This window comes from Ipomoea triloba, chromosome 4 (assembly GCF_003576645.1).
Source record: "Ipomoea triloba cultivar NCNSP0323 chromosome 4, ASM357664v1".
In the NCBI taxonomy this organism is placed as follows: Eukaryota; Viridiplantae; Streptophyta; class Magnoliopsida; order Solanales; family Convolvulaceae; genus Ipomoea; species Ipomoea triloba.
The window spans coordinates 10053715-10077430 of NC_044919.1; the positions used below are offsets into that span (position 1 = coordinate 10053715).

A 23716-nucleotide genomic window follows, 5' to 3' on the forward strand; every position below is an offset into this window, starting at 1 on the left:
CCTCACATACAATACCATTTTTCATCTCTCATTCTTTTCTTTGATTGTCTCAAAACTCTTCCTCTCTCTCCCTCTAGGCTCTAGCCTGAGAGAGAGAGCAATTAAGAAGCAATTCAACCAATTCAATTATGGGTTGTGGGGAATCAAAGCATGCCACTGCAACAGCTAACACTGCCATTACCAAGAGATCTTCCTCTTCAAGAACCAATTCCAGGAAGGAGAGTGCCCCATTGGTTCAACAACCAAAAGCACCTGGAAATGATGGCACCAACAACCCACCTCAATCTGCCCCTGAAAAGGGTGACATTAATATTATTCATATTATAAAGGAGAGCAAAGGCGAAGGCGAAAAGGCCCTCGAGGCGGCCAAGGATGGTGATGAGGGTGTGGAAGGTGCAAAGGAGACAATTGATAAAGCCAAAGTGGAAGAAAAGGAAAATGGAGCACAGGCCAAGGAAGGATCTCTTGAACAAAATGGTTTAATTTGTTAACAAACTTTTATATATTATATTCAATCATCTCTATATATCTTGCTTTCATAACTTCTTATTTGCATATAATTAATGATATAATGATGTTATGCATTATTTCATCCACAGAAGGTGTTAATACAAATGAAGAATACAGCTGCTTCTGAGGCAAAAACAGAAATCTAACCACAACCATAAGAGAAGATTGAAAAACCAAACTTGGAGGTATATATGTAAATTCATCTATCTGCTTCATTCTCAACAAAATAACATTATTCACCTTAATCATGGTGGATTCTGTGTATCTTGATGCCCGGCCCCTTAATAGTGGAATGATTTGTATTTTTTAATGGCTGGATAGTTACCATTTAATTAACATCCTCATTTCATTTAATTTATAACTACTCCTAATGACCCACACCATTTCTTTTTCCCATCCATATAGACAATTAAAAAAATATTTTTTTAAATGTTTTTACTTTTCATAAATTCAATTCAATAGGGACTAACAATATTTCAGCAAACGGGATGGGGCATGTATGGTCAATCACCTCACATGACCACTTCGGTTAAAAAACAAATAAGTAAATAACCCTATGACTCGAACTATTAACTCTCATTTAATTCTTGAAAATGACATCAAATAATCATATAGTGTTAAACATGCCCACATTATCTTTTTAAATTAAATTCATTGATTAATTACAAAGTGTGCTGGGGGGGGGGGGTTCAGTGTTTATTTATTTATTTATATGTATATAATTTACAAATATGTATATATAATTTATACATGTGTGTATAATTATACATAAACGAATATAATCTATTAACAAGAACAAAGTTAAAATATTTCAAAATAATTCTAAATTACTTAAGAAAATAAAGATAATCACATTACCTTGAAACATTATCATCATATCAACTTTATAGTATAACAATACCAAATAATCTCATAAATTAAACCAAACAAGATAATATAACATCATCATACTCATATTACTTAAGTAATTTTATATTACCTAAACCAAACGCCTCCTAAAATTTCCATGCAACATAGCCGTCCAACATGTTTTATCATGTTAGTGTCACGTCAGTGACGTTACAAGTACAGATTCCGGTGGTTCAAAATCTTTAAAATTGGGCCAAATAATTCAGTTTTTTTACTACAAAATAGCATTTCGTCAAAGCACACTATCCTTTGAAGGGGAAAACCCAAAACTACAACACAAGTAAAAAGAGTCAATGGCCGCAAGGACGAGCGATGATCATACGCGTTCTCAATAGTCAATAGGGGCGGAACTATTTTCGAAATCTCCACAACCACCGGATACTATGCATTTTGGACAAAGCTTCTACTTTGTTCAATTGGTAAACAAAAACCGCGGTCCTGTCAATCCGCGATCTGCAGAAGAGCCTTGCCTTGCAAGATTCTGAATGCGTGAAGAGAGATCCTCAGCCTGAACAAATTTGCAAACAGCCACATATGTTAGGCGGGTTGCTATCATCAACACTAACAGCATAAACGAATGAATTCAATAACAACTATATTACAGCCAAAACAATGGGATTGATTACTTTCCACATTAATGTCTAACTTCAATGCACTCAACTAACCACCCACGCTTAATTTCTAGCGAATGAGAACACAATGCAAGTTGTATTTGTACCAAATGTTGAGTCAAATAACGTGGAATGGCATGCCATAACTCTGCATATTTATTAGATACTCAATAAATTGAACCACCATATGATGATTTAATAAGTAGATAGATCGGGGGCAACCCCAGCCAAATTAGTTAGGCTGTGATTTGGTAACCACAAGGTTACAAGTTCGACTCCCAGCGAGAATGGCCTATTAGGCTTCTTGGTTTGAGCCAGTTAAATGTCATCCGATGCAAAGAGAACTTTTCAATGGATGAAAAAATGTATACAACAAACATTCTTGCAGTCCACGGGGGAAAGTTAAAAAAGACAAATTTGAAAGAAACCAGGCAAAATAATGTGTGTACTGTATGTATAGTTATTACCTTTTCATCAATCCAGACCAGTGAACTCAACTGATTGTTCAAAATGCGGACAACAACATCAAGTGGATTCATGCCATCGGTTAGTTCTCCACCCTACACAATAAAGAAAGAAAGATAATCATCTAATACAGTCAGCATGCAAGATACCAATGTGAAACAAAGTCCTCGGAAGAAAATCATCAAATAGGAGGTATGGGACCTGGTTTGCATTAAGAGAATTAATGATCGACTTTATCTGCTCCATCATCTTTTCCATTTCCCTCTCTACAAATTCTGCCTGTTCATACCTAAAATAAATGCCAAAATAATAACCATGTTATTAAATACTTGATTGATACCAGTGAATACATCTTTACATTAAAAGAAAGGTATCCAATTACAAAATGCTGGGAAACTAGGAATTGAGTTTGACAGGTCCATATATCCATATGCTTTGAGTCCACAAAATAAGCTAAAATATTAACACTACAAAACAAAGTATTGCCTTATAAACTCACATTGCATCTCTTGTATATGCAGCTTCATCATCAAGAAGCATTTCACGCTCATCTTTATATATCCGTTCAGCTTCTTCTTCCATACTCTGCAATGCCTTGTCAACCTAACAGCAGATAAAACAAATAAGCTTCTGAAATAGCGCCAACCTTCCATGAAAAATTCACAAGCAGCTTCAATGCAATCAATCAGTGAAGCCAATCACCCACAGGTATTATAATGCAGGTATACATGCATGCATACATACATACATAGGTATTGGATCAAATAAAAAGAGACGCTCAGGTAAAAAATGGGATGAGATCTCAACCCTTGATTTGGTCCAGATCAACACCCCTGATCAGCCCTTGATCTGGTCCAGAACAATTTCGAAGTTGAGGTGCATAGATTTATACTACAAAGTGTATAAGTTTTATACTACTAGTTTATAAACTTATGCACCTGTAGTATAAAACTTATGCACTTGTATAAAACTTTTGCACTTCAAAGTTAGAGATATTTACAAAAATGACACCACATTTTTCCTAACTAATTTTGAAAGTGCATAAGTATATAATATCAAGTGCACAGGCTTATACTACAACGTTTGAAAAATTCTCCTTTTTTTGGGTCGTTGATCTGTCCAGATCAACAGCTCAGATCTCATTCCATTTTTTACCTGGGCAGTGGGCACCTCTTTTCACTTGATCTCACCCCTATATATATATATAAGAGTACTATAGACATGAACATTATAAGGCATCTCCAACACTGATAGCAATGCAGAGGTTTCAGGGACTCAAGATGCATAAGATAAATATAGGAGAACCCCGCTACTAACATACCTCATCTTGATGTGTCTCAATTAACTCAAGCTGTCGCTCTAGGCTAGCCTGTGTCTCAACAACCTTTGCAACTTCACTCTGACACAAAATAAAGTGCAGACATTGAATGAAATATTCCACAAAAACCACACAATTAGATGAGATCGCACCATATTAAAGCAATACTTTGTAGATGCCAAAGATGCCAAAGATGAATGTTTTATAGATACCAAATGCACATGGTATGGAGAATTTCAACTTACATCTCCAGTCTATTGCATTCTGGCATTACATTAAGTACATTAACAATTCTCATTTACACTAAAGAATATAAAACCTCAAGCTTAAGGAGGATATCACGGTTTTGTAAGATCCTCCTGTCCCATTCAGCAATTGCATTGGCTTGCTTTCGGAAATTAGTCGTGCGCTCCTGCAGCTCTGCATTCCATTCCTTGATGACCTTCCAGAAACCCAAAAAAAAAAAAAAAAAAAAAAAACACACATAATAACACGTTTGCTATTTAGACAGCTCTATACAACAACACAAAACACGTGGAAAAGACCCAAATGCTATCAAGTATTAGATAAATTGATATCACAACAAATACCAGTCTAATTGATATTTGATAAATTACCTCCTCTATAGTTTTTCCGGTAATTTCAGATGGTAACTTAGGTGAGGTCCCCGTTGCAGCACCTGTACTCAGTGTAGTCCTGTAGGAGAAAGTGGCAAACCAGAAGAAAGCAAAGCAATCAGGTCCAATATTGTAAAGATAGTCTTCTAAAATATACACAATAGGAAGAGATGCCCAAAAGCGGTTTGTTTATCATCTCTTTACCATACAATTAAACCTCAGTAAGCACACTTATGTTTGAGCAATCTGAGTATGAAAAGATATTAGATTGGGTAGAGCCCCATACATACCCACTACTAGTTGTTGCTATTGGAGCAGATGATGTTTGAGCAGCAGAAGTGGAAACTGAAGTTGTACCAGCAGAACTAGAAGTGAGTCCACCTGAGGAAAAGGTTTACAAGAAGAATTTTAAAAAAAATTGAATATTTGAATTGCATCAAAGAAGCACTACACATAAGTGAATGGAAACAAAAGAAATACCAAAGGCTAAGAATGAAAAAGGAGGAATACACTAAATATTAATCATAAAAAATTCCAGGAAGCAGCATGAAAGATTGAAGATCATGTTAGTATATAGTTTTTATATAACCTTTATTAGGCTCTAAGGATATTTTGTAGTTCAAAATAGCATTCATTAACTAACGAGATTGGTTCAGTCCAGTCTGCTTCTATTTTCCAGTTTATGAGATGTTAAAAAAATCTTAATATGGTTACAGAATTAACTGCAGACATACAAACCAGTCATTTGGACAACAATGTCTTATATTATATCTAGAACTTGTTTGCAGAGTAAACACAACAAATCTAAAAGTTGCACACCAAGGATATTACTATAGTAATTAGATAGCAGGATTATATCCCAGACTAATTTATTACCCAAAAAAACTCACCAAGGACTGGTAATGAAGTTGACTGCGGTTGTGAAGATGGAGCAGTTGATGGTGTTTTTAAAGACATTGAAAAAGAGCTCGCAGGCACAGTAAATGAAGGTGCATTCGTGGTACTAGAACCAGAAATAGCAGTTGCACTAGTAGCTGCTGAAGAAGAACCAGCAACAGCAGGAAATGTCGAAGACAAACCAGTGCTAGAAGCAGCAGAAGATGCCACACTACCAGCAGGAATTGAAGCACTGGTGGTTGTAGTAACTGTTGAAAACTGAGGTGATGAAACAGTTGAAAGGTTTAAAGCAGCAGGCTTTGAAGCTACACTACTCGAGGTAGCTGACACTAATGTGGATGTTTGAAGACTAGATGAAGTCCCAAATGAAAAGGCAGATATACCCGAAGATGATGAATTCAAGCTAGGAATTGTGACTGAAGAAACTGAAGTGGTTGAAGCAGTTCCAGCCGCATTTGAAAATGAAAATGTTGAGCCTGAAGTGGGCAGGAAGGGTGATGAAGATGCAGAAGATGCAGAGGAGCTTGAACCAGGAGTAATGGAAAATGAAAATGTAGGCACAGCAGATGCTGTCGAACTCAAAATTGAAGCACTAGATAAGGAGAATGCTGGCATGGAAGACGTTGAAGTCACACTTGAGGTGTTGGCCAAAGAAAATGCTGGTGCCGAAGATGCTGAACTTGTGGTGGAAGCTGTTGGGAAAGAAAATGATGGTGCAGATGATCCTGAGCTTGGGGTGGTAGCACTGGAAAATGATATTGTTGGTGCTGAAGATGAAAACGAAGATGATGCCAAACTGCCAGCTGCTGTGGTGGGAAACAGAAAACCAGAGGCAGAAGAAGCTGAGCTTGAAGCTGAAGATAACGAAAATACTGGGGTTGGCGAAGCTGATGATGCTCCAAAAGCAGGAGCTGATGCCCCAAACGGTGATACAGTAGAGGGCACTGTACCTGAATTAGATGAAGATCCAGAGGTCAAACCTGTACCAAACAAACTTGGTGAGCCTGAGGAAGACCCAAAAGGTGTTGAAGCTCCAAAAGAAGTTGTTGCTCCAAACATTGGGGAACTAACGGAGGTTGTGGTCTGGAGGGAAGAAGCTCCAAATGCATTGGAAGTGGTAAACGCGCCAGATCCAAATGGTAAAGTAGAACCTGTAGTAGCAGATGAAGCTGTGGTGGCAGAAGAACCAAAAGAAGGGGTAACCACACCAGATCCAAATATATTTGTTGATGCTCCGGAACTGGAATTAGCTCCAAATGTGGTTGGAGTGGTACCCACACTAGGTCCAAATGGCAAAGTAGTACCAGTAGTAACAGATGAAGTTGTGGCAGCAGAAGAACCAAAAGAAAATGAGGGAGCAGAAGAGGCAGTGCCAAATCCAAAACTGGTCGATGAAGTACTGAAGCTAGGGTTTGACATAGAAAACCCAAATGGGGACGAGGATGAGGTGGTGGCAGCGGCACTAGGGGTTGAGGTGAAGGAGAAAGGTGAGGAAGATGATGAAGTGTTGGAAAAAGAGAAGCCCGTGGCCATTGTACTAGAACTAGAAGTACACCTGCAGAAAATGTTTATAACATTAATAAGTGAAGTACACCTAAGAAGCATTGCAAAAAAATTCATTAAAACAAAAAAAAATCCAGAAAGCTAGGGCATATATTCACCATTACAATTAGTGCTAGGGATAACCATGTTTTATATAGATCTATAACTTGACTGTGAAGTACACAGAACAAATGTAGAATTTGTGTACTTTATCCATTTGAATTCAAACACTAAACTAAAAAGACAGACAAGAATGCCAGAATTAAATTAAACTAAAAATTATTAATTTTAAAAACACTAATGACTAATCAGGTCTTAAGAACTTGGTATTATCTCAAAAACTGGTTGCTAAATTCTATTAATGCCAATGCTTTCAATCATTGGTTATTCCAAATACTCAACATTAAATGCAGGATACAAATAAATAGATTTTTTTTTTAAAAAGGCTTTTCCAAATAAATTTTAGAATAAATAATGGTACATGACACACAAAAACAGTTTCCTCTGATTGCAAACTAATTTCTATTGAAACATTAAACAAGCAAGAAATTGATTAAGTGAATGAGTGAATCAACTACAACCGTGAAAATGCATATGAAAGACAATCACGTCCAATGCATATATTACAAAACCAAATCAAACTATAGAAATTTTAAATCAAACTCCATGAAATGCTTCAAAGAGTTCGAATGAAACCCAAAACCACAATAAACTAAGTTTTTGCATCCAAATACAACAACAAAAGTTCAGCTTTAGAGTGGCATAATATTTAAATTATTTGGCTATCATATCCCAGTGCTAACTGTCAACCTAAAACAACCACCATCCATGTTACATCCAAATCAAAGAACCTGTTCATATTAAGAGATTCGGGGAAGTGGGGAACCAGCCAAATGGGATAACTTCATGTATTAAAAACAAAATTAATAATGAATATTGATACAATATTAATAAATACTTTATACAAGGATTGAACAAGCACAAAGCTTCCTGCCAGTCCGAGAATGCCAAGGGAAATTGGGAAAATTAGGGTTTAGGGTTTAAGAAAGTTAAAAAGTAGAAACAGAAAACTTGAGCAGCGATGCTTACTGCGACGACGCAGAAGATGAGAATTGGAGAGTGTGACTTCGACACCGATGGCCGACGGGAGCAAATGGCCGACGAACTGGACGACGGTCGACTGAGCGGCGATGGAACTCCGACGTCGCAGCGTCGATTGGAGTGCTGGGTGAGTGGTGATTTGCGATATGCGAAGGGATAGCGGTGATTTGCGGAAGATTATATGGGATTTACTTTGCGATTTGCGAAGAGTAGACTAGTAGCGGCAATTTCTTTTGTTTTTCAAATTTAGTTTGTTTCACTCAAAACTCTAAATTGTTTGATAAACACCGTAGCAATTAAATTTTTGTTTTGAAAAATAAAATCAATTTTTTTTTGTTAATTTTAGAAAAAATTGCCAAATCAATCCCTTAAACTTTATACAAAAGTCAATTCAAATCTTGAATTTTTAAAAATTACAATTAAATATAACAACTCATAAATTTTTTTTACGTTCAAGCTCAAATAAACATGATAAGGCTTTCACAATTAGTGGTATTTGGTTTAATTTTTGAGAAAATTTTGGTGATGTGAAGGAGAGAGATAGGTTGAGGTTTTCAGGCAAATTGAGGGTTTTTTCATAAAAAATAGCCCCACAGCTTTGGAGTGACAGGCTCACATGCTCGAGTGAAGGCAAAAAGTGGCGCCTATCTGGCGCGTGAAAGGCAAAAAATGGCGCCTAGCTGGCGCGTGCATTACATGCGCCCGTTGGTCGCGTTAATAGACTTGTTTTACTTCTTTTTTCTTTTTTGAAATCAGCATTTGTTTTAATTTTATTTTCCTTTTTTCTCACCCTTCTCATTATCTCATCCCTAATTACACCTGTAAAATTTTCTTAAAAACCTCACACTATTAAGGCCTTCCCCATTAGTGTTTGTTGGCACAGATTTTAATTTTAAGAAATAAAAACTTAAGCGTGTAGTTTTTAACAATGGGGTTATTGCATTTTGGAGAAGTTTTTCTCCTGCAACAACCCCCAATATGTCAGATTTTTATTTAAAAACAAAAAACAAAAAACAAAAGTGAGAACTGAGAGTGGGCGCCACTAAGGCAACGGCCATTAAGAGCATCCATAATAGTTGGGTTTTTTTGTTTTTTTTTTGTTTTTTGTTTTGTTTTGTTTTGTTTTTTTTTTTTTTGGTTTTTGAGAAGTTTTTGTAAGTGTGATTAGGAAAGAGAATATGTGAGGAAAAAAAAACGAGACAAAAACAAAAACTGACAATGGAAACAAAAACAAAATAAAACTGACTTTAAAAGTCAACTGGCGGGCACTCTGACTCGCCTAAGAGGGTGTGAATTTGCTACCCAATCGTGCAATTCACGTTGCTTTAATTTTTTTCTTCTTCACATCAGCTTCCTTCTTCAACTCATGGTTTTTACTCTGCCAAAACCCTCCAATAAACCACAGGTATGGATGCTCTAATTGGTCGTTGCCATTGTATAATTATAAATTTATTTTAATTTTGATATGTGTAATTTAAATATAATAAAAATAATAATTGTAATTATAATTTTTATAACGATAATAAATAAATAAATAACATATAATGATAAAATGGTGGGTCCACAAAAAACTGAGAACAAAACTTAACTAATAGAGAGAATGGTTTTTTAGATTGAGTGAGATAGTGGATGATAATGTGAATGTTGGACCTATAAAATACTTGGAGTAAAAACCCAACTATTGAGGATGGCTTAAGGAAGGTCTAACCTAATTATGCTGTGGACCCAGGTCCACCTTGCAAAGTGGACCTAGGTCCAAAACTACGTCGTTTTTGTCTCTTTTTTTTTTTTATAGTAAACATATTGCTGAATATAGAGTTGTCCAAAAATGTGTGAATGTAGAGGTTTCAAAGTGTGAATGTAGAGTATAGGAATCGTGAATGTACAGTTATGATTGTGTGAATGTAGAGTTGCCCAGAAATGTGTAAATGTGAAGGTTTCAAATTGTGAATATAGAGTATAGAAATCGTGAATGTAGAGTTATGCATGTGTGAATCTGTAATAGAGTTAAGAAGTTCTAGCAACTTGTAGCCATGTAATGTGTGAATGTGAAGTTTTCAAGTTGTGAATATGGAGTATAAGACCTGTGAATATAGAGTTTTGAATGTGTGAATGCATAACAGTGATAATATAGTTACTAAACTTATAATCTTGTAATGTGTGAATGTGGAGTTTACAAAGTGTGAATGTAGAGTATCATATAATCATGTAATGTGTGAATGTAGAGTTTACAAAGTGTGAATGTAAAGTATAGTGTATGTGAATGTGGAGTTTACAAAGTGTGAATGTAAAGTATAGTGTATATAAATGTAGAGTATAGTGTATGTGAATGTAGACCCAAGTCCACCTTGCAAGGTGGACCTGGGTCCACGGCATAACTGATAAAATAAAAACCAAGAATGATTGACTTGTCCGCCTTCCTCTTCTTCGTCTAATCGTCTCCAAATATGGAGAGGAAGACCACGTATTTTTATTACTTAAGGTGCGTGTTTTATCATTTAAGGTGCGCCATTTTTAGTTTATGCTTCTTCCTTCCAATCACGCATTTGCACTTGGGAANATGGCGCCTAGCTGGCGCGTGCATTACATGCGCCCGTTGGTCGCGTTAATAGACTTGTTTTACTTCTTTTTTCTTTTTTGAAATCAGCATTTGTTTTAATTTTATTTTCCTTTTTTCTCACCCTTCTCATTATCTCATCCCTAATTACACCTGTAAAATTTTCTTAAAAACCTCACACTATTAAGGCCTTCCCCATTAGTGTTTGTTGGCACAGATTTTAATTTTAAGAAATAAAAACTTAAGCGTGTAGTTTTTAACAATGGGGTTATTGCATTTTGGAGAAGTTTTTCTCCTGCAACAACCCCCAATATGTCAGATTTTTATTTAAAAACAAAAAACAAAAAACAAAAGTGAGAACTGAGAGTGGGCGCCACTAAGGCAACGGCCATTAAGAGCATCCATAATAGTTGGGTTTTTTTGTTTTTTTTTTGTTTTTTGTTTTGTTTTGTTTTGTTTTTTTTTTTTTTGGTTTTTGAGAAGTTTTTGTAAGTGTGATTAGGAAAGAGAATATGTGAGGAAAAAAAAACGAGACAAAAACAAAAACTGACAATGGAAACAAAAACAAAATAAAACTGACTTTAAAAGTCAACTGGCGGGCACTCTGACTCGCCTAAGAGGGTGTGAATTTGCTACCCAATCGTGCAATTCACGTTGCTTTAATTTTTTTCTTCTTCACATCAGCTTCCTTCTTCAACTCATGGTTTTTACTCTGCCAAAACCCTCCAATAAACCACAGGTATGGATGCTCTAATTGGTCGTTGCCATTGTATAATTATAAATTTATTTTAATTTTGATATGTGTAATTTAAATATAATAAAAATAATAATTGTAATTATAATTTTTATAACGATAATAAATAAATAAATAACATATAATGATAAAATGGTGGGTCCACAAAAAACTGAGAACAAAACTTAACTAATAGAGAGAATGGTTTTTTAGATTGAGTGAGATAGTGGATGATAATGTGAATGTTGGACCTATAAAATACTTGGAGTAAAAACCCAACTATTGAGGATGGCTTAAGGAAGGTCTAACCTAATTATGCTGTGGACCCAGGTCCACCTTGCAAAGTGGACCTAGGTCCAAAACTACGTCGTTTTTGTCTCTTTTTTTTTTTTATAGTAAACATATTGCTGAATATAGAGTTGTCCAAAAATGTGTGAATGTAGAGGTTTCAAAGTGTGAATGTAGAGTATAGGAATCGTGAATGTACAGTTATGATTGTGTGAATGTAGAGTTGCCCAGAAATGTGTAAATGTGAAGGTTTCAAATTGTGAATATAGAGTATAGAAATCGTGAATGTAGAGTTATGCATGTGTGAATCTGTAATAGAGTTAAGAAGTTCTAGCAACTTGTAGCCATGTAATGTGTGAATGTGAAGTTTTCAAGTTGTGAATATGGAGTATAAGACCTGTGAATATAGAGTTTTGAATGTGTGAATGCATAACAGTGATAATATAGTTACTAAACTTATAATCTTGTAATGTGTGAATGTGGAGTTTACAAAGTGTGAATGTAGAGTATCATATAATCATGTAATGTGTGAATGTAGAGTTTACAAAGTGTGAATGTAAAGTATAGTGTATGTGAATGTGGAGTTTACAAAGTGTGAATGTAAAGTATAGTGTATATAAATGTAGAGTATAGTGTATGTGAATGTAGACCCAAGTCCACCTTGCAAGGTGGACCTGGGTCCACGGCATAACTGATAAAATAAAAACCAAGAATGATTGACTTGTCCGCCTTCCTCTTCTTCGTCTAATCGTCTCCAAATATGGAGAGGAAGACCACGTATTTTTATTACTTAAGGTGCGTGTTTTATCATTTAAGGTGCGCCATTTTTAGTTTATGCTTCTTCCTTCCAATCACGCATTTGCACTTGGGAACATGCCAATACCACCCTTATAATTACCTCAAAATGATGCATCAAACACAACTTCTACACTCCTAGAATTGGAAGAAGAAAAGATGAAATGCATTCACAGATCAAATTCTGAATAAACAACCATTTCTCATTTCTCATTTCTCATCTAAAGAACAACAAAGAGCAGCAGCCACATTCTGATCAATCAGTCACAGAACATCACCAAAAAAGTAGTTGAAGACAAGGAAATTTGCAAGATAACATGCCACTTCGTAGTATTTTCAGGGGCGTGATTGTCTTCTGTACACAAAGGGGTTAAAGACGCAATTTGTAATATATCTGATACGAAGTACTGTAATAACTAGCATACGGTTTTACTCTCTTATACTGAAATATTCAAACTCCCCATTAGATCATGAAAATAGAACTTCATGTTAGGATGAAAATCTACTCAAAAGAACACCGTTTTAATTCAGAAAACATCCCGATTCCCCGTTAAGAACAACCCCATAAAGTTAGGTAGTGGGCACTGCCAAAATCAGTGCAGAAGTACACATTGATGTCCTACATTCATCATACATCTGCAACTTATCTACAGCTTTATATATATATAAAACACAGATTCACACACAAAGATGCGGGATGATGAGAAAGTCCTCCATGAACCCGGAAAGCTAAGTCACGCCTTCTGCCAGTATTTCAGGTAGCAAATTCCATCCTCAGAGATGTAGCATTAATGACTACATAAAGAGAAAACAGGAAAGTTTAATGAACTTTACGGTTCTGCCAACTGAACCTTCTAGGAATAGCCAAGATACGAAAAAAGTAAGCCAAACGCGATGATGGAAAAGATAAATGTGCAACCCTAGTGTAATAAACATGCAACAAAGTACAATGGAGATGCCATATTAAATGTCAGTGATAAGAGAACCAAAATGACACTCAGCTGTAACTATTATCAACTAACACTTATCTTACCTAATATGCTTCAGAGACAGTATTAAATTACTTACCACAAGCAAGTGATCAAGGGAGTATCTTTTTCTTCATTTTTAACTTCTTTTTTTTTTTTTTTAATTATTAATAGTTTATTTTACTGGTCATGTCAAGTGCTTAATGAAAAAGGTGGTGTGTTAAAATAAATCCATATTTGAGTGATTCAGTCAAACCTTAACGATCTTTAAAATAAAAACAAATTTAGTTCAATTTGGGGAAAGGGTGATTAAACTAGTCAGAAGTTTCAGTTGTATTATTCAGATCTTGGGGATTGTATAAATACCAGTATGGGGCAGAAAGAGCCAATCAAGAAGAATATTCAGTGATAAGATACACCATCCCTGCCCTGATCCCATGTCAAATGCCCATTTTATCTGTACAAAAAATCATTTTTACCTATTTCCCCTTTTTTGACCATAACTAAATTCATCATAAACTTGACAGAAATAGCAGTTTAAGATTAGGAAATATTTTAATAGTGCATTTATCTTTCCATCAAAACAAAACATGTAAAAATGAAGGGTATCCTTTTGGTGGTGATAGAGACACGGGCATTTTAGTTTTAAGGCATAACCCGTGAAATTTTAGTCATTTCAAGTTCTCAGATGATAAATTACTACCTACAACTGAAAAATGGGTTAACTTCTCAAAAAATCAAGAGAAAAAATCACTGAAAATTGTTTATTCTCCTAACATACTATAAAAACAATAACATATTATCAAGTATTAGTTGAGCTTAATTTTGTCAATAACTAACTGCCATTATACAACAACTAAGTCCTCAAGAGAACATCCATTTTATGCAAAAAGTGATAAGCATGAAGATGTCAAACCCTTATGAAATTAACAATCAGAGATGGAAAAAAAAATGATTTGATTTTCTACACACTGAATGTCCGAATACCTTTGATTAGTCTCTGCCTTCTTTACTGGTGCTGTTCCCTTCCAGGCGTTCCAGCTTCACCATCACCATCAGCAACGGGTGAAACTAAGCTTTCTACATAGATATCCGCTTCAAGAATAGCACTGAAGTTAATAATCTCGGGATACCGAAGTGCTTTACTTTTGGGATAAAAAACCACAATGGTTGATCCAAGCACTAGTACAACTTCACCATTCTTAGATATGCAAATCGGAGAAGAGAACGTTCGGTTCCAAGGATCATACAAGGGTGGAATAGTGAACATCTTAGTCCAAGACTCATTCACCCCATATTCCCTCATAACCCACAAATCCATGTGAGCCTTCTCATACTGACAGAGCACACAGAGGGAGCCACAAAGCACTCCCAATGTCAAATCCGGGTTACCTTCTCCGAAATCGGGCCGCCCCACCTTTCCATAAGTTTCCTTAGCTAGGTCTAGTGAAACAATTTCCCAGCCACTACTAGCCCCAAAAGGAGACACTGCCCAATGAATCTTGCCATTGGCATATTTACCTGCTTCATTCAATAAAAACCCACCCTTCAAATCCTCAATCTTCCTCCAAAAATCGCCTTTCATACTATACACCATAACCTCAGTCTCACATGAATTAGTGGCATGAAAGACACAGAAAACCCCAACCACCTTATAATCATCATTCAACTCATCATACCCAAATCCATACATAAAATAGAACCCAGCCTTCAACTTAACACCAGGATCAGGCACTTTCTTGAATTTTCCAGTGGTAGGGTTCCATATAAACAGATATTTCTCTTCAATGGCAATGCAAACCAGACCATTGCAAGAACCAATTATCCACACTGAATTATGGGGAGTTTTCATGGGATAATCAATATGAAATCCCTCGGCCGGACGCTCTGACATTACAGATTGAAGGGAACATTGCATGACAGAAAAGGATCGCGGCCCAGCAAAACTACATAGAATTCTGTGGTGAGCGTAATCCTTCCTAGAAGCCGATGCTTTGAGATGCAATTTCACGAATTCGGAGCTGGAAATTAGAGCGCACCATGGTTTGGATACGCACCTGAATCTGGAGAGGGATTTGGCAGGCAGTCTTGAGAGGATTTCTGAAAGAATCTCGGGAAGGAGCGGAGGGAAAACGAAGAGTGGATTTGTGTTAGAAGATTGCGTTGAAGTTGTGGGGATTTGGGTTTGAAGATGATGGGAAGATTTGCTTCTCTTTGGCTCTTGATGCGAAGGGCTTTTACATTTGGGTTCCATTTCAGCACACTCTGCACTCTGCACTCTGCACAGAGATTTGATGCTTTAGGTTTTGGTCCGTGAGGGAAATGAAACATAAATATCACTCAATTTTCGTAGTCATGACCAAGGTTCGGTTCAGGTTCGATTTCGGTTCAAAATGGATGATTCCCGATTTCGAAATTGGAACAGAACTTTCTATCACGATTTTAGGTACAGTTTCGGAATCGGCAGTTTTGATTCACCGAATTTAAAAAAAAAAAAAAAAAGAATTGCTCAATTTTTTTTCTTTTAAAATTGTATAATTTGACAATTAATATATTTTCTTGAAAACTTTCCATTCGAAAGTGTTTTTAAAATAGTTATATTAAATATTTAAACTTCAAAGTTAAACTATATTTAAAAAAAATTGTTATAGTTGAATTTTAAAATATTATTTAAAGTTTAAACTTTAATCAAATAATAACTAAACTTTAACCAATAGTTAATAATTAAAATTGTGGACTTTGGACATGCATGATGAGGTTGATGAGATCAAAGAAGTTCCCGAACAAGACAAGGAGTAAAGTCATATAACTTGGGATTGAGAATCCCTTGTAATAGCTTTGCATTAGGTTCAAATTAAGCCCTTTGTAGTGCTAGTTCAACCAATAATACGCAACATTTGAAGACACTGTTTAATGTTTATTTGGTGTTATAAAAAAATTAATTTTTTACAAAGGTCCTGTTTGGTAAATAATCAGCCTATCAGCTAATTTTGGCTTATTTGACCAGTATTAATTGTTTTGTTAATAAGCTTTTGTAACTCCAAAATGCTAAAATTCAAAAGGCTACTCAAAGCAGCCTTTTCAATTGGCTTTTTGAGAAAAGAAATTATACCAAACAGCTATCAGCTAACAGCTAATTTATCAAACAACTTTCTACAATCAGCTAATATTATCAACAAATCATACCTTCTAACCCAAACAGCCAACCCAATCAGCCAACAGCCATTTACCAAACAGGGCCAAAATAATTTCCAATTTAGAACGGAAATCGGCGGTTTCGGTTCCAAATATTATGGAATCGGAATCGGAACCGTCTGTACAGTTCCGGTCTGATTTCAATAGTGCACAGTTCAGTTCGAACCGAATCGTGGTCATCCCTCGAGAAGCTCAATACTTTTTATATTTCTCCTGTATGTTAATTTATTCTAAATTTTTTAATCATGTCTGTAAAACTTTATAAGTTTGTTATACTATTTGAACTATGTTGGATAAAGATCTCTCTTTTTTGGATTTTTTTAGATTTATGGAAAAATTGTAATTTATACCCCTCACAAATATGCCAATTATCAATGTAACTCTTGACTGTGATTTAAATGTTGTCCCTCAATTTTCAAAGCGTGACATATATTCCCCCTCTCTTAATAGGAAGAAGGAGAAACATGGTTGTCGGCGGAAGGAGAACAAATGAAGAAAGAAAAATAGAGGGAAAAAAACATGGTCTTCAAACATGAAAAATGGCGGGTAACCACATTTACAACACTAATAATAGAGGAGCAATATATGTCACATCTTTAAAATTGAGGCATTTGAGAGACAACATTTACACCACCAATGCCATAAAATTAAAACTACTCCTACATTTATGCTCTTTGCCTGTTTGCTATGGATTTACATTGTCATATAATACACTGTCACTAAACTAAAAAAAGAAAGAAGAAAGTTCTACTCACTTGTAAAATTACAAGTGCAATTCTCTGACCAAAAATTTTAAGGGCACAAAGTGCATATTCTTAAAGTTGTATAAGAAAATACTTGCCTTGGTTGGCAGCATTGAAGCAGTAGGAAAACCAATTATATATGCTGTTGGCAGCATTGAAGCAGTAGGAAAACCAATTATATATGCTAAGCTATGTAGTTCAAAATGATTGAAGCAGTAGAAAAATCCAATTATATATGCTAAGCTATGTAGTTCAAAATGATTGAAGCAGTAGAAAAATCCAATTATATATGCTAAGCTATGTAGTTCAAAATGATTGAAGCAGTAGAAAAATCCAATTATATATGCTAGGCTATGTAGCTCAGTTTATATACCTAAGACCAAGGGACCAAGGTGCATGTACTGAAATATATGCTACGCTATGTGTTTCAAAATGACTATTACAGTTTGTATACCTACCAGAACTAATAGAAGAAAAACAAACAAAAATAAAATGAAAGACCATGGTGTACTGAAATAGGTGCGCTTTAGTGTTGCCAAGTTGCTGTTAAAGTATGAATTTACATCTCTGAATTGGGTTGACAGATAGCAATTTCTAATATTGATAGTGCAATTTTCTCCCAATTTGTGAAACAGACAAAGGATGTCTTGGTCATCCTGTGAAAAACTGGTGATAATTCCATCTTGGCCAAGAAGAGTGACATCTCTGGTGGAATTGATCAGGCAACTCATGAAGGCAATATAAGCTGAGAAGTGTGTTCGAATATGGGGGGTGCACCGTTCCAGTGCGATGCAGTTGATGAAGAGGGTGGTGGTGTAGTCATTGATGGCAATGGACGGGATCTGAAGTGTGGCTTTCTTGAAATTTATTTCCCGGAAGCTGTTTGCTTTTACTCGCCTGATCTTGATTCCAGATCTTTGTAGCAGCGTCACGCATTGGATTGACTGATCTGAATATGGTGGTGTGTATGTTGCTGGTTGTTGGTTTACAGTAGATGGCAGATAGCTTGAGTGAACCAAATCAAGGAGATGTTAGGGTTTTGCAGTTACTGATAAACATTTGAGAATTTCTTCATCTCTCCTTGGCAATTTCAGATTGAAGAATTTCAAGGCAAGTAATTCTAGTGAATCACCATTGATAGTCTTCATAAGATCATACATCATTTCAAGAATGAAAAATGGGGTTTGATTCTCAAGCTTTAGTAGGTCTCTGGTGACAATTGGAATAGAGAAAGTGGGTTCGTCTTCTTGGCTCGTGTATAAATACATATACCCAAGAATAAAGCAGCTATCCAGTATCATCATCTCAACAAAGTCTGCGCTTGAAATTAGAGTAGCATCTGCGCTTCTTTCCAAGTCTGACATGGATCGTATGATCTTGTCCAGATCATTTCCGTTCCTCCTGGTGAAGGATAGGACATAGTCAAGAAAGCTCCATTTGTAGTTCTCAAATTTCAAGACCGTGTCTCGATCACGATGGTAAGGCCCAATAGACACGATCTCAGGCGCTATGGTGTTAGCGCTGACTTCTGTGAGGCTGGGAGGCACTCTGTATATACATACTGAACTCCTGCGGCTTGTTGTCCTCTGAAGAAAACTTCTCCTATCTTCCAGCTGTTTGTGCATCCGGGCTAACGTTTCTGCTTCAATCCTGCTTTCAATGTCATCATTGTCAGGCTGAATAGCTCTATGATCAGATGCCCCAAGAGACATGATTTATACCAATTAAAATATAGAGAAAATAAATATGAGAGAAGAAATATGTTGTATCCTCTTTTATGGGGTACTATTTATACATATTTTAGGCTAATTCTATAAAGAATAAGGGGTCGTTTACTTCATTTTTCTGTTTTTCTATTTCCAATTTTCCATTTCTCCAGTTTTCCATTTTTCCATCTCCATTCCTCCAGTTTTCCAATTTTCCTTCTCCATTTCTCCAATTTTTTCATTTCTTTAGTTTTAGTATATAGTTTGATTACAAAACAAAATACAAAAAACTTCATTAAATACAATCATCCCATATAACATTTGTATATTTATACAACAAAGATAATAATAATAATAATAATAATAATAACAACAACATCGATAATAATAATAAATTATTATTATTATTATTATTATTATTATTATTATTACCAATAATGATAATAATAATAATAATAATAATAATAAAGAAAACGGAATTAGGCGTAAGAGAAAATGAAAACAATAATAATAATAATAAATTATTACTATTATTATTATTATTATTACCAATAATAATAATAATAATAATAAAGAAAACGGAATTAGGCGCAAGAGAAAATGAAAACAATAATAATAATAATAATAATAATAACAACAACAACAACATCGATAATAATAATAATAAATTATTATTATTATTATTATTATTACCAATAATAATAATAATAATAATAAAGAAAACGGAATTAGGTGCAAGAGAAAATGAAAACAGTAGTAGTAGTAATAATAATAATAATAATAATAATAATAATAATAATAATAAAAGAAAAGGGAGTTAGGCGCAAGAGAAATAGAAATCAGAACTGAATTACCAAAAATATAATAATAATAATAATAATAATATTAATATTAATAAAAAAGAAAAGGGAGTTAGGCGCAAGAGAAATAGAAATCAGAATTGAATTACCAAAAATTGGCTTAGCTGTGCACAAGGGAGAAATTCAATGAAGAAATATGCGTCCAGTAGGATTCGAACATGGGACCTCCGTGTAAGGTGAGCACTGTTCACGCGTCTTTTCTCCATTTGAATGGAGAAGTCTGATTCCCTACTCTCCAAATTTGTATAAGATTTGGAGAAATGGAGTTGAAAATGGATTTGAAAAAATGAATTTAGTAAACAATCTCTCCATTTTTTCTTTCTCCACTTCTTCATTTCTCCATTTTTTTGAAAAATTTTCTATTTTTCCAAGTTAGTAAACAACCCCTAAGAATCTTAGACTATTTGGAGTCCTTAGGAATAGTAAGTCCTAATTATTTTGGGAATGGAGAATAGTCATGACCACGATTCGGTTCAGGTTCAATTTCAGTTCAGACCAGGCAGTTCTCGGTTTCAAAATCGGAATCGAACCTTCTATCACGGTTCCAGGTACGGTTCTGGAACCGGCGGTTTTGGTTCACCGGATTTAAAAAAAAAATGCACAAATTTTTTTCTTTTAAAATTGTATAATTTGACAATTAATATTTTTCTTGAAATTTTTCCATTCTAAAATGTTTTTAAAATAGTTATATTAAATAATAAATATTTAAACTTCAAAGTTAAACTATATTAAAAAAATTTTTATAGTTAAATTTTTAAAATATTATTTAAAATTTAATTAAATAATAACTAAACTTTAACCAAATAATAATTAATAATTAAAATTGTGGACTTCAGACATGTATGATGAGGGTGGTGAGATCAAAGAACCTCCCAAACAAGACAAGGAGTAAAGCCAACCAATGATACGCAACATTTGAAGACACTGTTTAATGTTTACTTGGTGTTATAAAAAGATTATTTAAAAAAAAAAATAAAAATTTACGATTTAGAACGATAATCGGCAGTTTCGATTCCAAATATTATGGAATTGGAATCGGAACCTTATGTTCCGCTTCCAAATCGAAACCGAAACCATAACCGTCCATACGATCCAATTTCAATAGTGCACGGTTCGGTTCAAACCGAACCGTGATCATTCCTACATTTTCCCACTACTATATCCACTTCTTTGTTTTTGAGTCTTTGTCTCTTTTATTTATTTATATTTTTCTCAATACTATATGTCTATACCCACTTCTTTTTTCTTTTTTCTTTTTCTTTTTGTGATTTTCTCTTTTATTTGGGATACTAGTTTTTTTTCTACACTTGTGCTCAATATTTAAACCCAATTAGTAAATCATTTTGAAATAGATATAATGCATCTTTTTCAAGTTGTCGAAGTTTCATAGATATTCGAGTAAAATTTTTGTTGTGTATGTATTTTAAATTAACACAAGAAATTCAAATCCATTGTAATGAATATATTCCACTATAATTTTAAGGGTACTCAACATTGTATTACAACTTTTTTGTCTTTGAAAATGAATAAATTTTTTTTTTAAATGTAGTCTTCTCCTGATTAGAGATATATCCCTTATAGATTTAAATTCATATATGGATATACATAGTAATTGATTTCAACCATCTCAATTCAACAACTTTCACATATTGATATCCAAAAATCCTATCTCAATTCAATTGCAAATGCATTATGTTGCTGTTCATTTATAATATTAACATAAATTATATAAACTAACAACAAAAATTAACAGAAAAAACGGATATAAACCAATGTTATAACTTGAATTGAAACTTATTATGTTTTTAGATAATAGTCAAATATACCCCTCTATTATAGATTAAAATGTAATTAAACACTTCAATTAAAAAATCTAATTAAACACCGTAACTCTTTACTTTTATGCACTTTAGATAATGCTTTATAAAATTTATATAATTAGCTCAATTTGCAAGTAAACTCAAAATAATTGTGGGTAAAATTGATTTTTTTTTTATAAAACAAAAATAACAAAGTATTGACTTCTTTGTCAAGCCGGCAATTTTCTCCATCTAAGGCCGACTTCTATGTCCAACTGAATGAGAGAGCCATGATGGCTTCTCCGTCCAACTAGACAAAGAAGCCAGGTCAATTTCTTCGTCCAATTGAACAAAAAAGTCAATATCACTTTTTCCGTTTGATTAAACAGGGAAGCTGCGGACGAAGATTTTTTTTTAATTAAATTAAATTTTATTAAAAATATGTTTTTTTAACTATAATTTTTTTATACTGATTGCAGGGTAACATGTTAGTCAACCCAATTGCATCAAAATGAGGAGTCAATGTGTCTCATTAGAATTTGTCTTGGTTTAGGGGTTTGATTATACTTTGATTTATAGTTGAAAAACATATTTGACCCTTATCCCCTTTTATTTTTACTCTGCATTTCATATAAAGGTGTCACTTGTGATTTTTTTTTCCCGTTTAACTATTGAAATGATTCATCACTTTATAATGCACTTTTTTTTTCTTTCCTTTGTATTTTTCAAGGAAAAAGCATCTAAGAATTGATAAAAATTCTTTTTGATCTTGTAGTATCCCTCCGAACCTTTTGGAGTGAGATGTTTGGTGTGGTGGTTATGTAGTACAGGATGGTAGAAGATTCGACTATATATAATGACAGTCATGGTTGTTGTGGTTGGAATCATCTTATTTTCATTGTCAATCCCTTCTAAAACTCGAGTGATAACGACAACTTGAAAGTCCTTTGTTATTGATGATGATTTGACTTGCTTAGCCATTGTTGCAATTGTGTTCAAGAAAATGATGTTCCAAGGTATGGTTTCTTGGCTTGTCAATTCTATGTGTTCAAGGTCTCTACGCGAATTGAGTTCTTGTCGTGCTTCTCCATTGTCTTTTTCGATTTGATTTTGGAAAAATTTACTTTGATCCTCATAAATGACGGATTGTTCCCCCTTATTGTTTTTTGAATGTATGCGGACATCACAATTTTTTTTTGTTGGAGGGAAGGGATTCTAATTGCGTTTCGTGCTCTTGTTGTGCAATTTCATATTCCATTCCTCATTCATTTGCAAATTTTTACATGCTGGTCACTTTCTTTAAAGGCAGTCGACATAAGTTGCTGGCATGGTTGCTAGATTTAGTTATTGGAGTGTCATCGGAATTAGCCGGAACCCTAGTGATTGGCTATTACAGGTCATTAATAAGTTTTGAGCTTAGATGCATGAAAATAACATGTTACTGGACTTAATTGTAACTTTTAAAAGTTCATGAGTCCAATTGATTTCTCATATAAAGTTTATGGACCTATTTAATTATTTTTCCCAAAAAATGAGAATAAGACATAGTAGCTTCTAATAGTTGGCAAGTGTGTCATATTAAAGAGTTTTATAGTCAAATATTTTTTGGTATGACTGATGACATCATTGATACCATTCCAAATGAAAGGTTTAAGGTTTGAGCCCCCATTTCAATTAAGATATAAGTTAGATTGTAGTATAAAAAAAACAGAGTTCTATGTTTCGTGAATGCGGACTTGATTATAGCAAATTAGCAATATGGAAAATTGTAATTTATGTCCTTCCATAATATGCCAATTATCAGTGTCACCCCTGAATTATTAGTGGTGTAAATGTTGCCCCTCAATTTTAAAAAACGGTACATTAATTGCCCCTCCCGTGGTGTAAATATTGCCCCCGGTAGGTACGGAAGAGGCAATATATGTACCATTTTTTAAAATTGAGGGGCAATATTTACACCACTAATAATTCAGGGGTGACATTGATAATTGAGATATTATGGAAAATTACAATTTTCTCTTTTGCAATATGAATAATGGATGTGATATGTAAAAAATAAAAAAATCAAATTTGGTCGATTTTAAAATTAATATTTGGCTACT

The 23716-nt window shown here is 34.4% G+C and overlaps 4 protein-coding genes across 5 annotated transcripts; 1 reads left to right on the forward strand and 3 right to left on the reverse strand.

The window, feature by feature from the left end:
• LOC116014861 lies at positions 1 to 888 on the forward strand. The gene is made up of 2 exons (XM_031254817.1): positions 1 to 477; positions 600 to 888. Exons 1-2 carry the CDS (start codon positions 129 to 131, stop codon positions 635 to 637), a joined length of 387 nt encoding a protein of 128 aa, XP_031110677.1. The 5' UTR covers positions 1 to 128; the 3' UTR covers positions 638 to 888.
• A 559-nt stretch (positions 889 to 1447) lies between these two features.
• On the reverse strand, positions 1448 to 8224 carry LOC116016794 (nuclear pore complex protein NUP62). Of its 2 annotated transcripts, XM_031257200.1 has the most exons (11): positions 7959 to 8224; positions 6278 to 6882; positions 5321 to 6181; positions 4721 to 4811; positions 4431 to 4509; positions 4133 to 4255; positions 3817 to 3894; positions 2995 to 3098; positions 2697 to 2784; positions 2498 to 2590; positions 1448 to 1927 (listed from the first exon to the last, which is right to left on the reverse strand). In XM_031257200.1, exons 2-11 carry the CDS (start codon positions 6858 to 6860, stop codon positions 1832 to 1834), a joined length of 2196 nt encoding a protein of 731 aa, XP_031113060.1. In that variant the 5' UTR covers positions 6861 to 6882; positions 7959 to 8224; the 3' UTR covers positions 1448 to 1831. The 2 variants fall into 2 exon arrangements, with proteins under 2 accessions (XP_031113060.1, XP_031113059.1); XM_031257199.1 differs by having other exon boundaries at positions 5321 to 6882.
• Positions 8225 to 12806: 4582 nt separating this feature from the next.
• LOC116017529 (F-box/kelch-repeat protein At3g23880-like) lies at positions 12807 to 15619 on the reverse strand. The gene is made up of 2 exons (XM_031258139.1): positions 14299 to 15619; positions 12807 to 13138 (listed from the first exon to the last, which is right to left on the reverse strand). The coding sequence occupies exon 1, from the start codon at positions 15563 to 15565 to the stop codon at positions 14321 to 14323; it is 1245 nt and encodes a 414-aa protein (XP_031113999.1). The 5' UTR covers positions 15566 to 15619; the 3' UTR covers positions 12807 to 13138; positions 14299 to 14320.
• Positions 15620 to 17662: 2043 nt separating this feature from the next.
• Positions 17663 to 18961, reverse strand: LOC116015769 (UPF0481 protein At3g47200-like). Its single transcript, XM_031255941.1, has 3 exons — positions 18307 to 18961; positions 17887 to 18222; positions 17663 to 17712 (listed from the first exon to the last, which is right to left on the reverse strand). The coding sequence occupies exons 1-3, from the start codon at positions 18959 to 18961 to the stop codon at positions 17663 to 17665; spliced, it is 1041 nt and encodes a 346-aa protein (XP_031111801.1).
• Between the last annotated feature and the right edge of the window lie 4755 nt (positions 18962 to 23716).

What these genes read in the sequence shown, in the direction of transcription:
- LOC116015769 (XM_031255941.1), bottom strand. Translation starts at nt 18,961, where the DNA reads ATGTCTCTTGGGGCATCTGATCATAGAGCTATTCAGCCTGACAATGAT. An exon ending in AGATGAAGAAATTCTCAAAT is followed by an intron (nt 18,223 to 18,306) that starts GTTTATCAGTAA and finishes ACCAACAACCAG; the next exon opens with CAACATACACACCACCATAT. An exon ending in GGATGACCAAGACATCCTTT is followed by an intron (nt 17,713 to 17,886) that starts GTCTGTTTCACA and finishes TTCTTCTATTAG; the next exon opens with TTCTGGTAGGTATACAAACT.
- LOC116014861 (XM_031254817.1), top strand. Translation starts at nt 129, where the DNA reads ATGGGTTGTGGGGAATCAAAGCATGCCACTGCAACAGCTAACACTGCC. An exon ending in AGGATCTCTTGAACAAAATG is followed by an intron (nt 478 to 599) that starts GTTTAATTTGTT and finishes TTTCATCCACAG; the next exon opens with AAGGTGTTAATACAAATGAA.
- LOC116016794 (XM_031257199.1), bottom strand. Translation starts at nt 6,860, where the DNA reads ATGGCCACGGGCTTCTCTTTTTCCAACACTTCATCATCTTCCTCACCT. An exon ending in CCGGAAAAACTATAGAGGAG is followed by an intron (nt 4,256 to 4,430) that starts GTAATTTATCAA and finishes GGTTTCTGGAAG; the next exon opens with GTCATCAAGGAATGGAATGC. An exon ending in TTGAGACACATCAAGATGAG is followed by an intron (nt 3,099 to 3,816) that starts GTATGTTAGTAG and finishes ATCTGCTGTTAG; the next exon opens with GTTGACAAGGCATTGCAGAG.
- LOC116017529 (XM_031258139.1), bottom strand. Translation starts at nt 15,565, where the DNA reads ATGGAACCCAAATGTAAAAGCCCTTCGCATCAAGAGCCAAAGAGAAGC.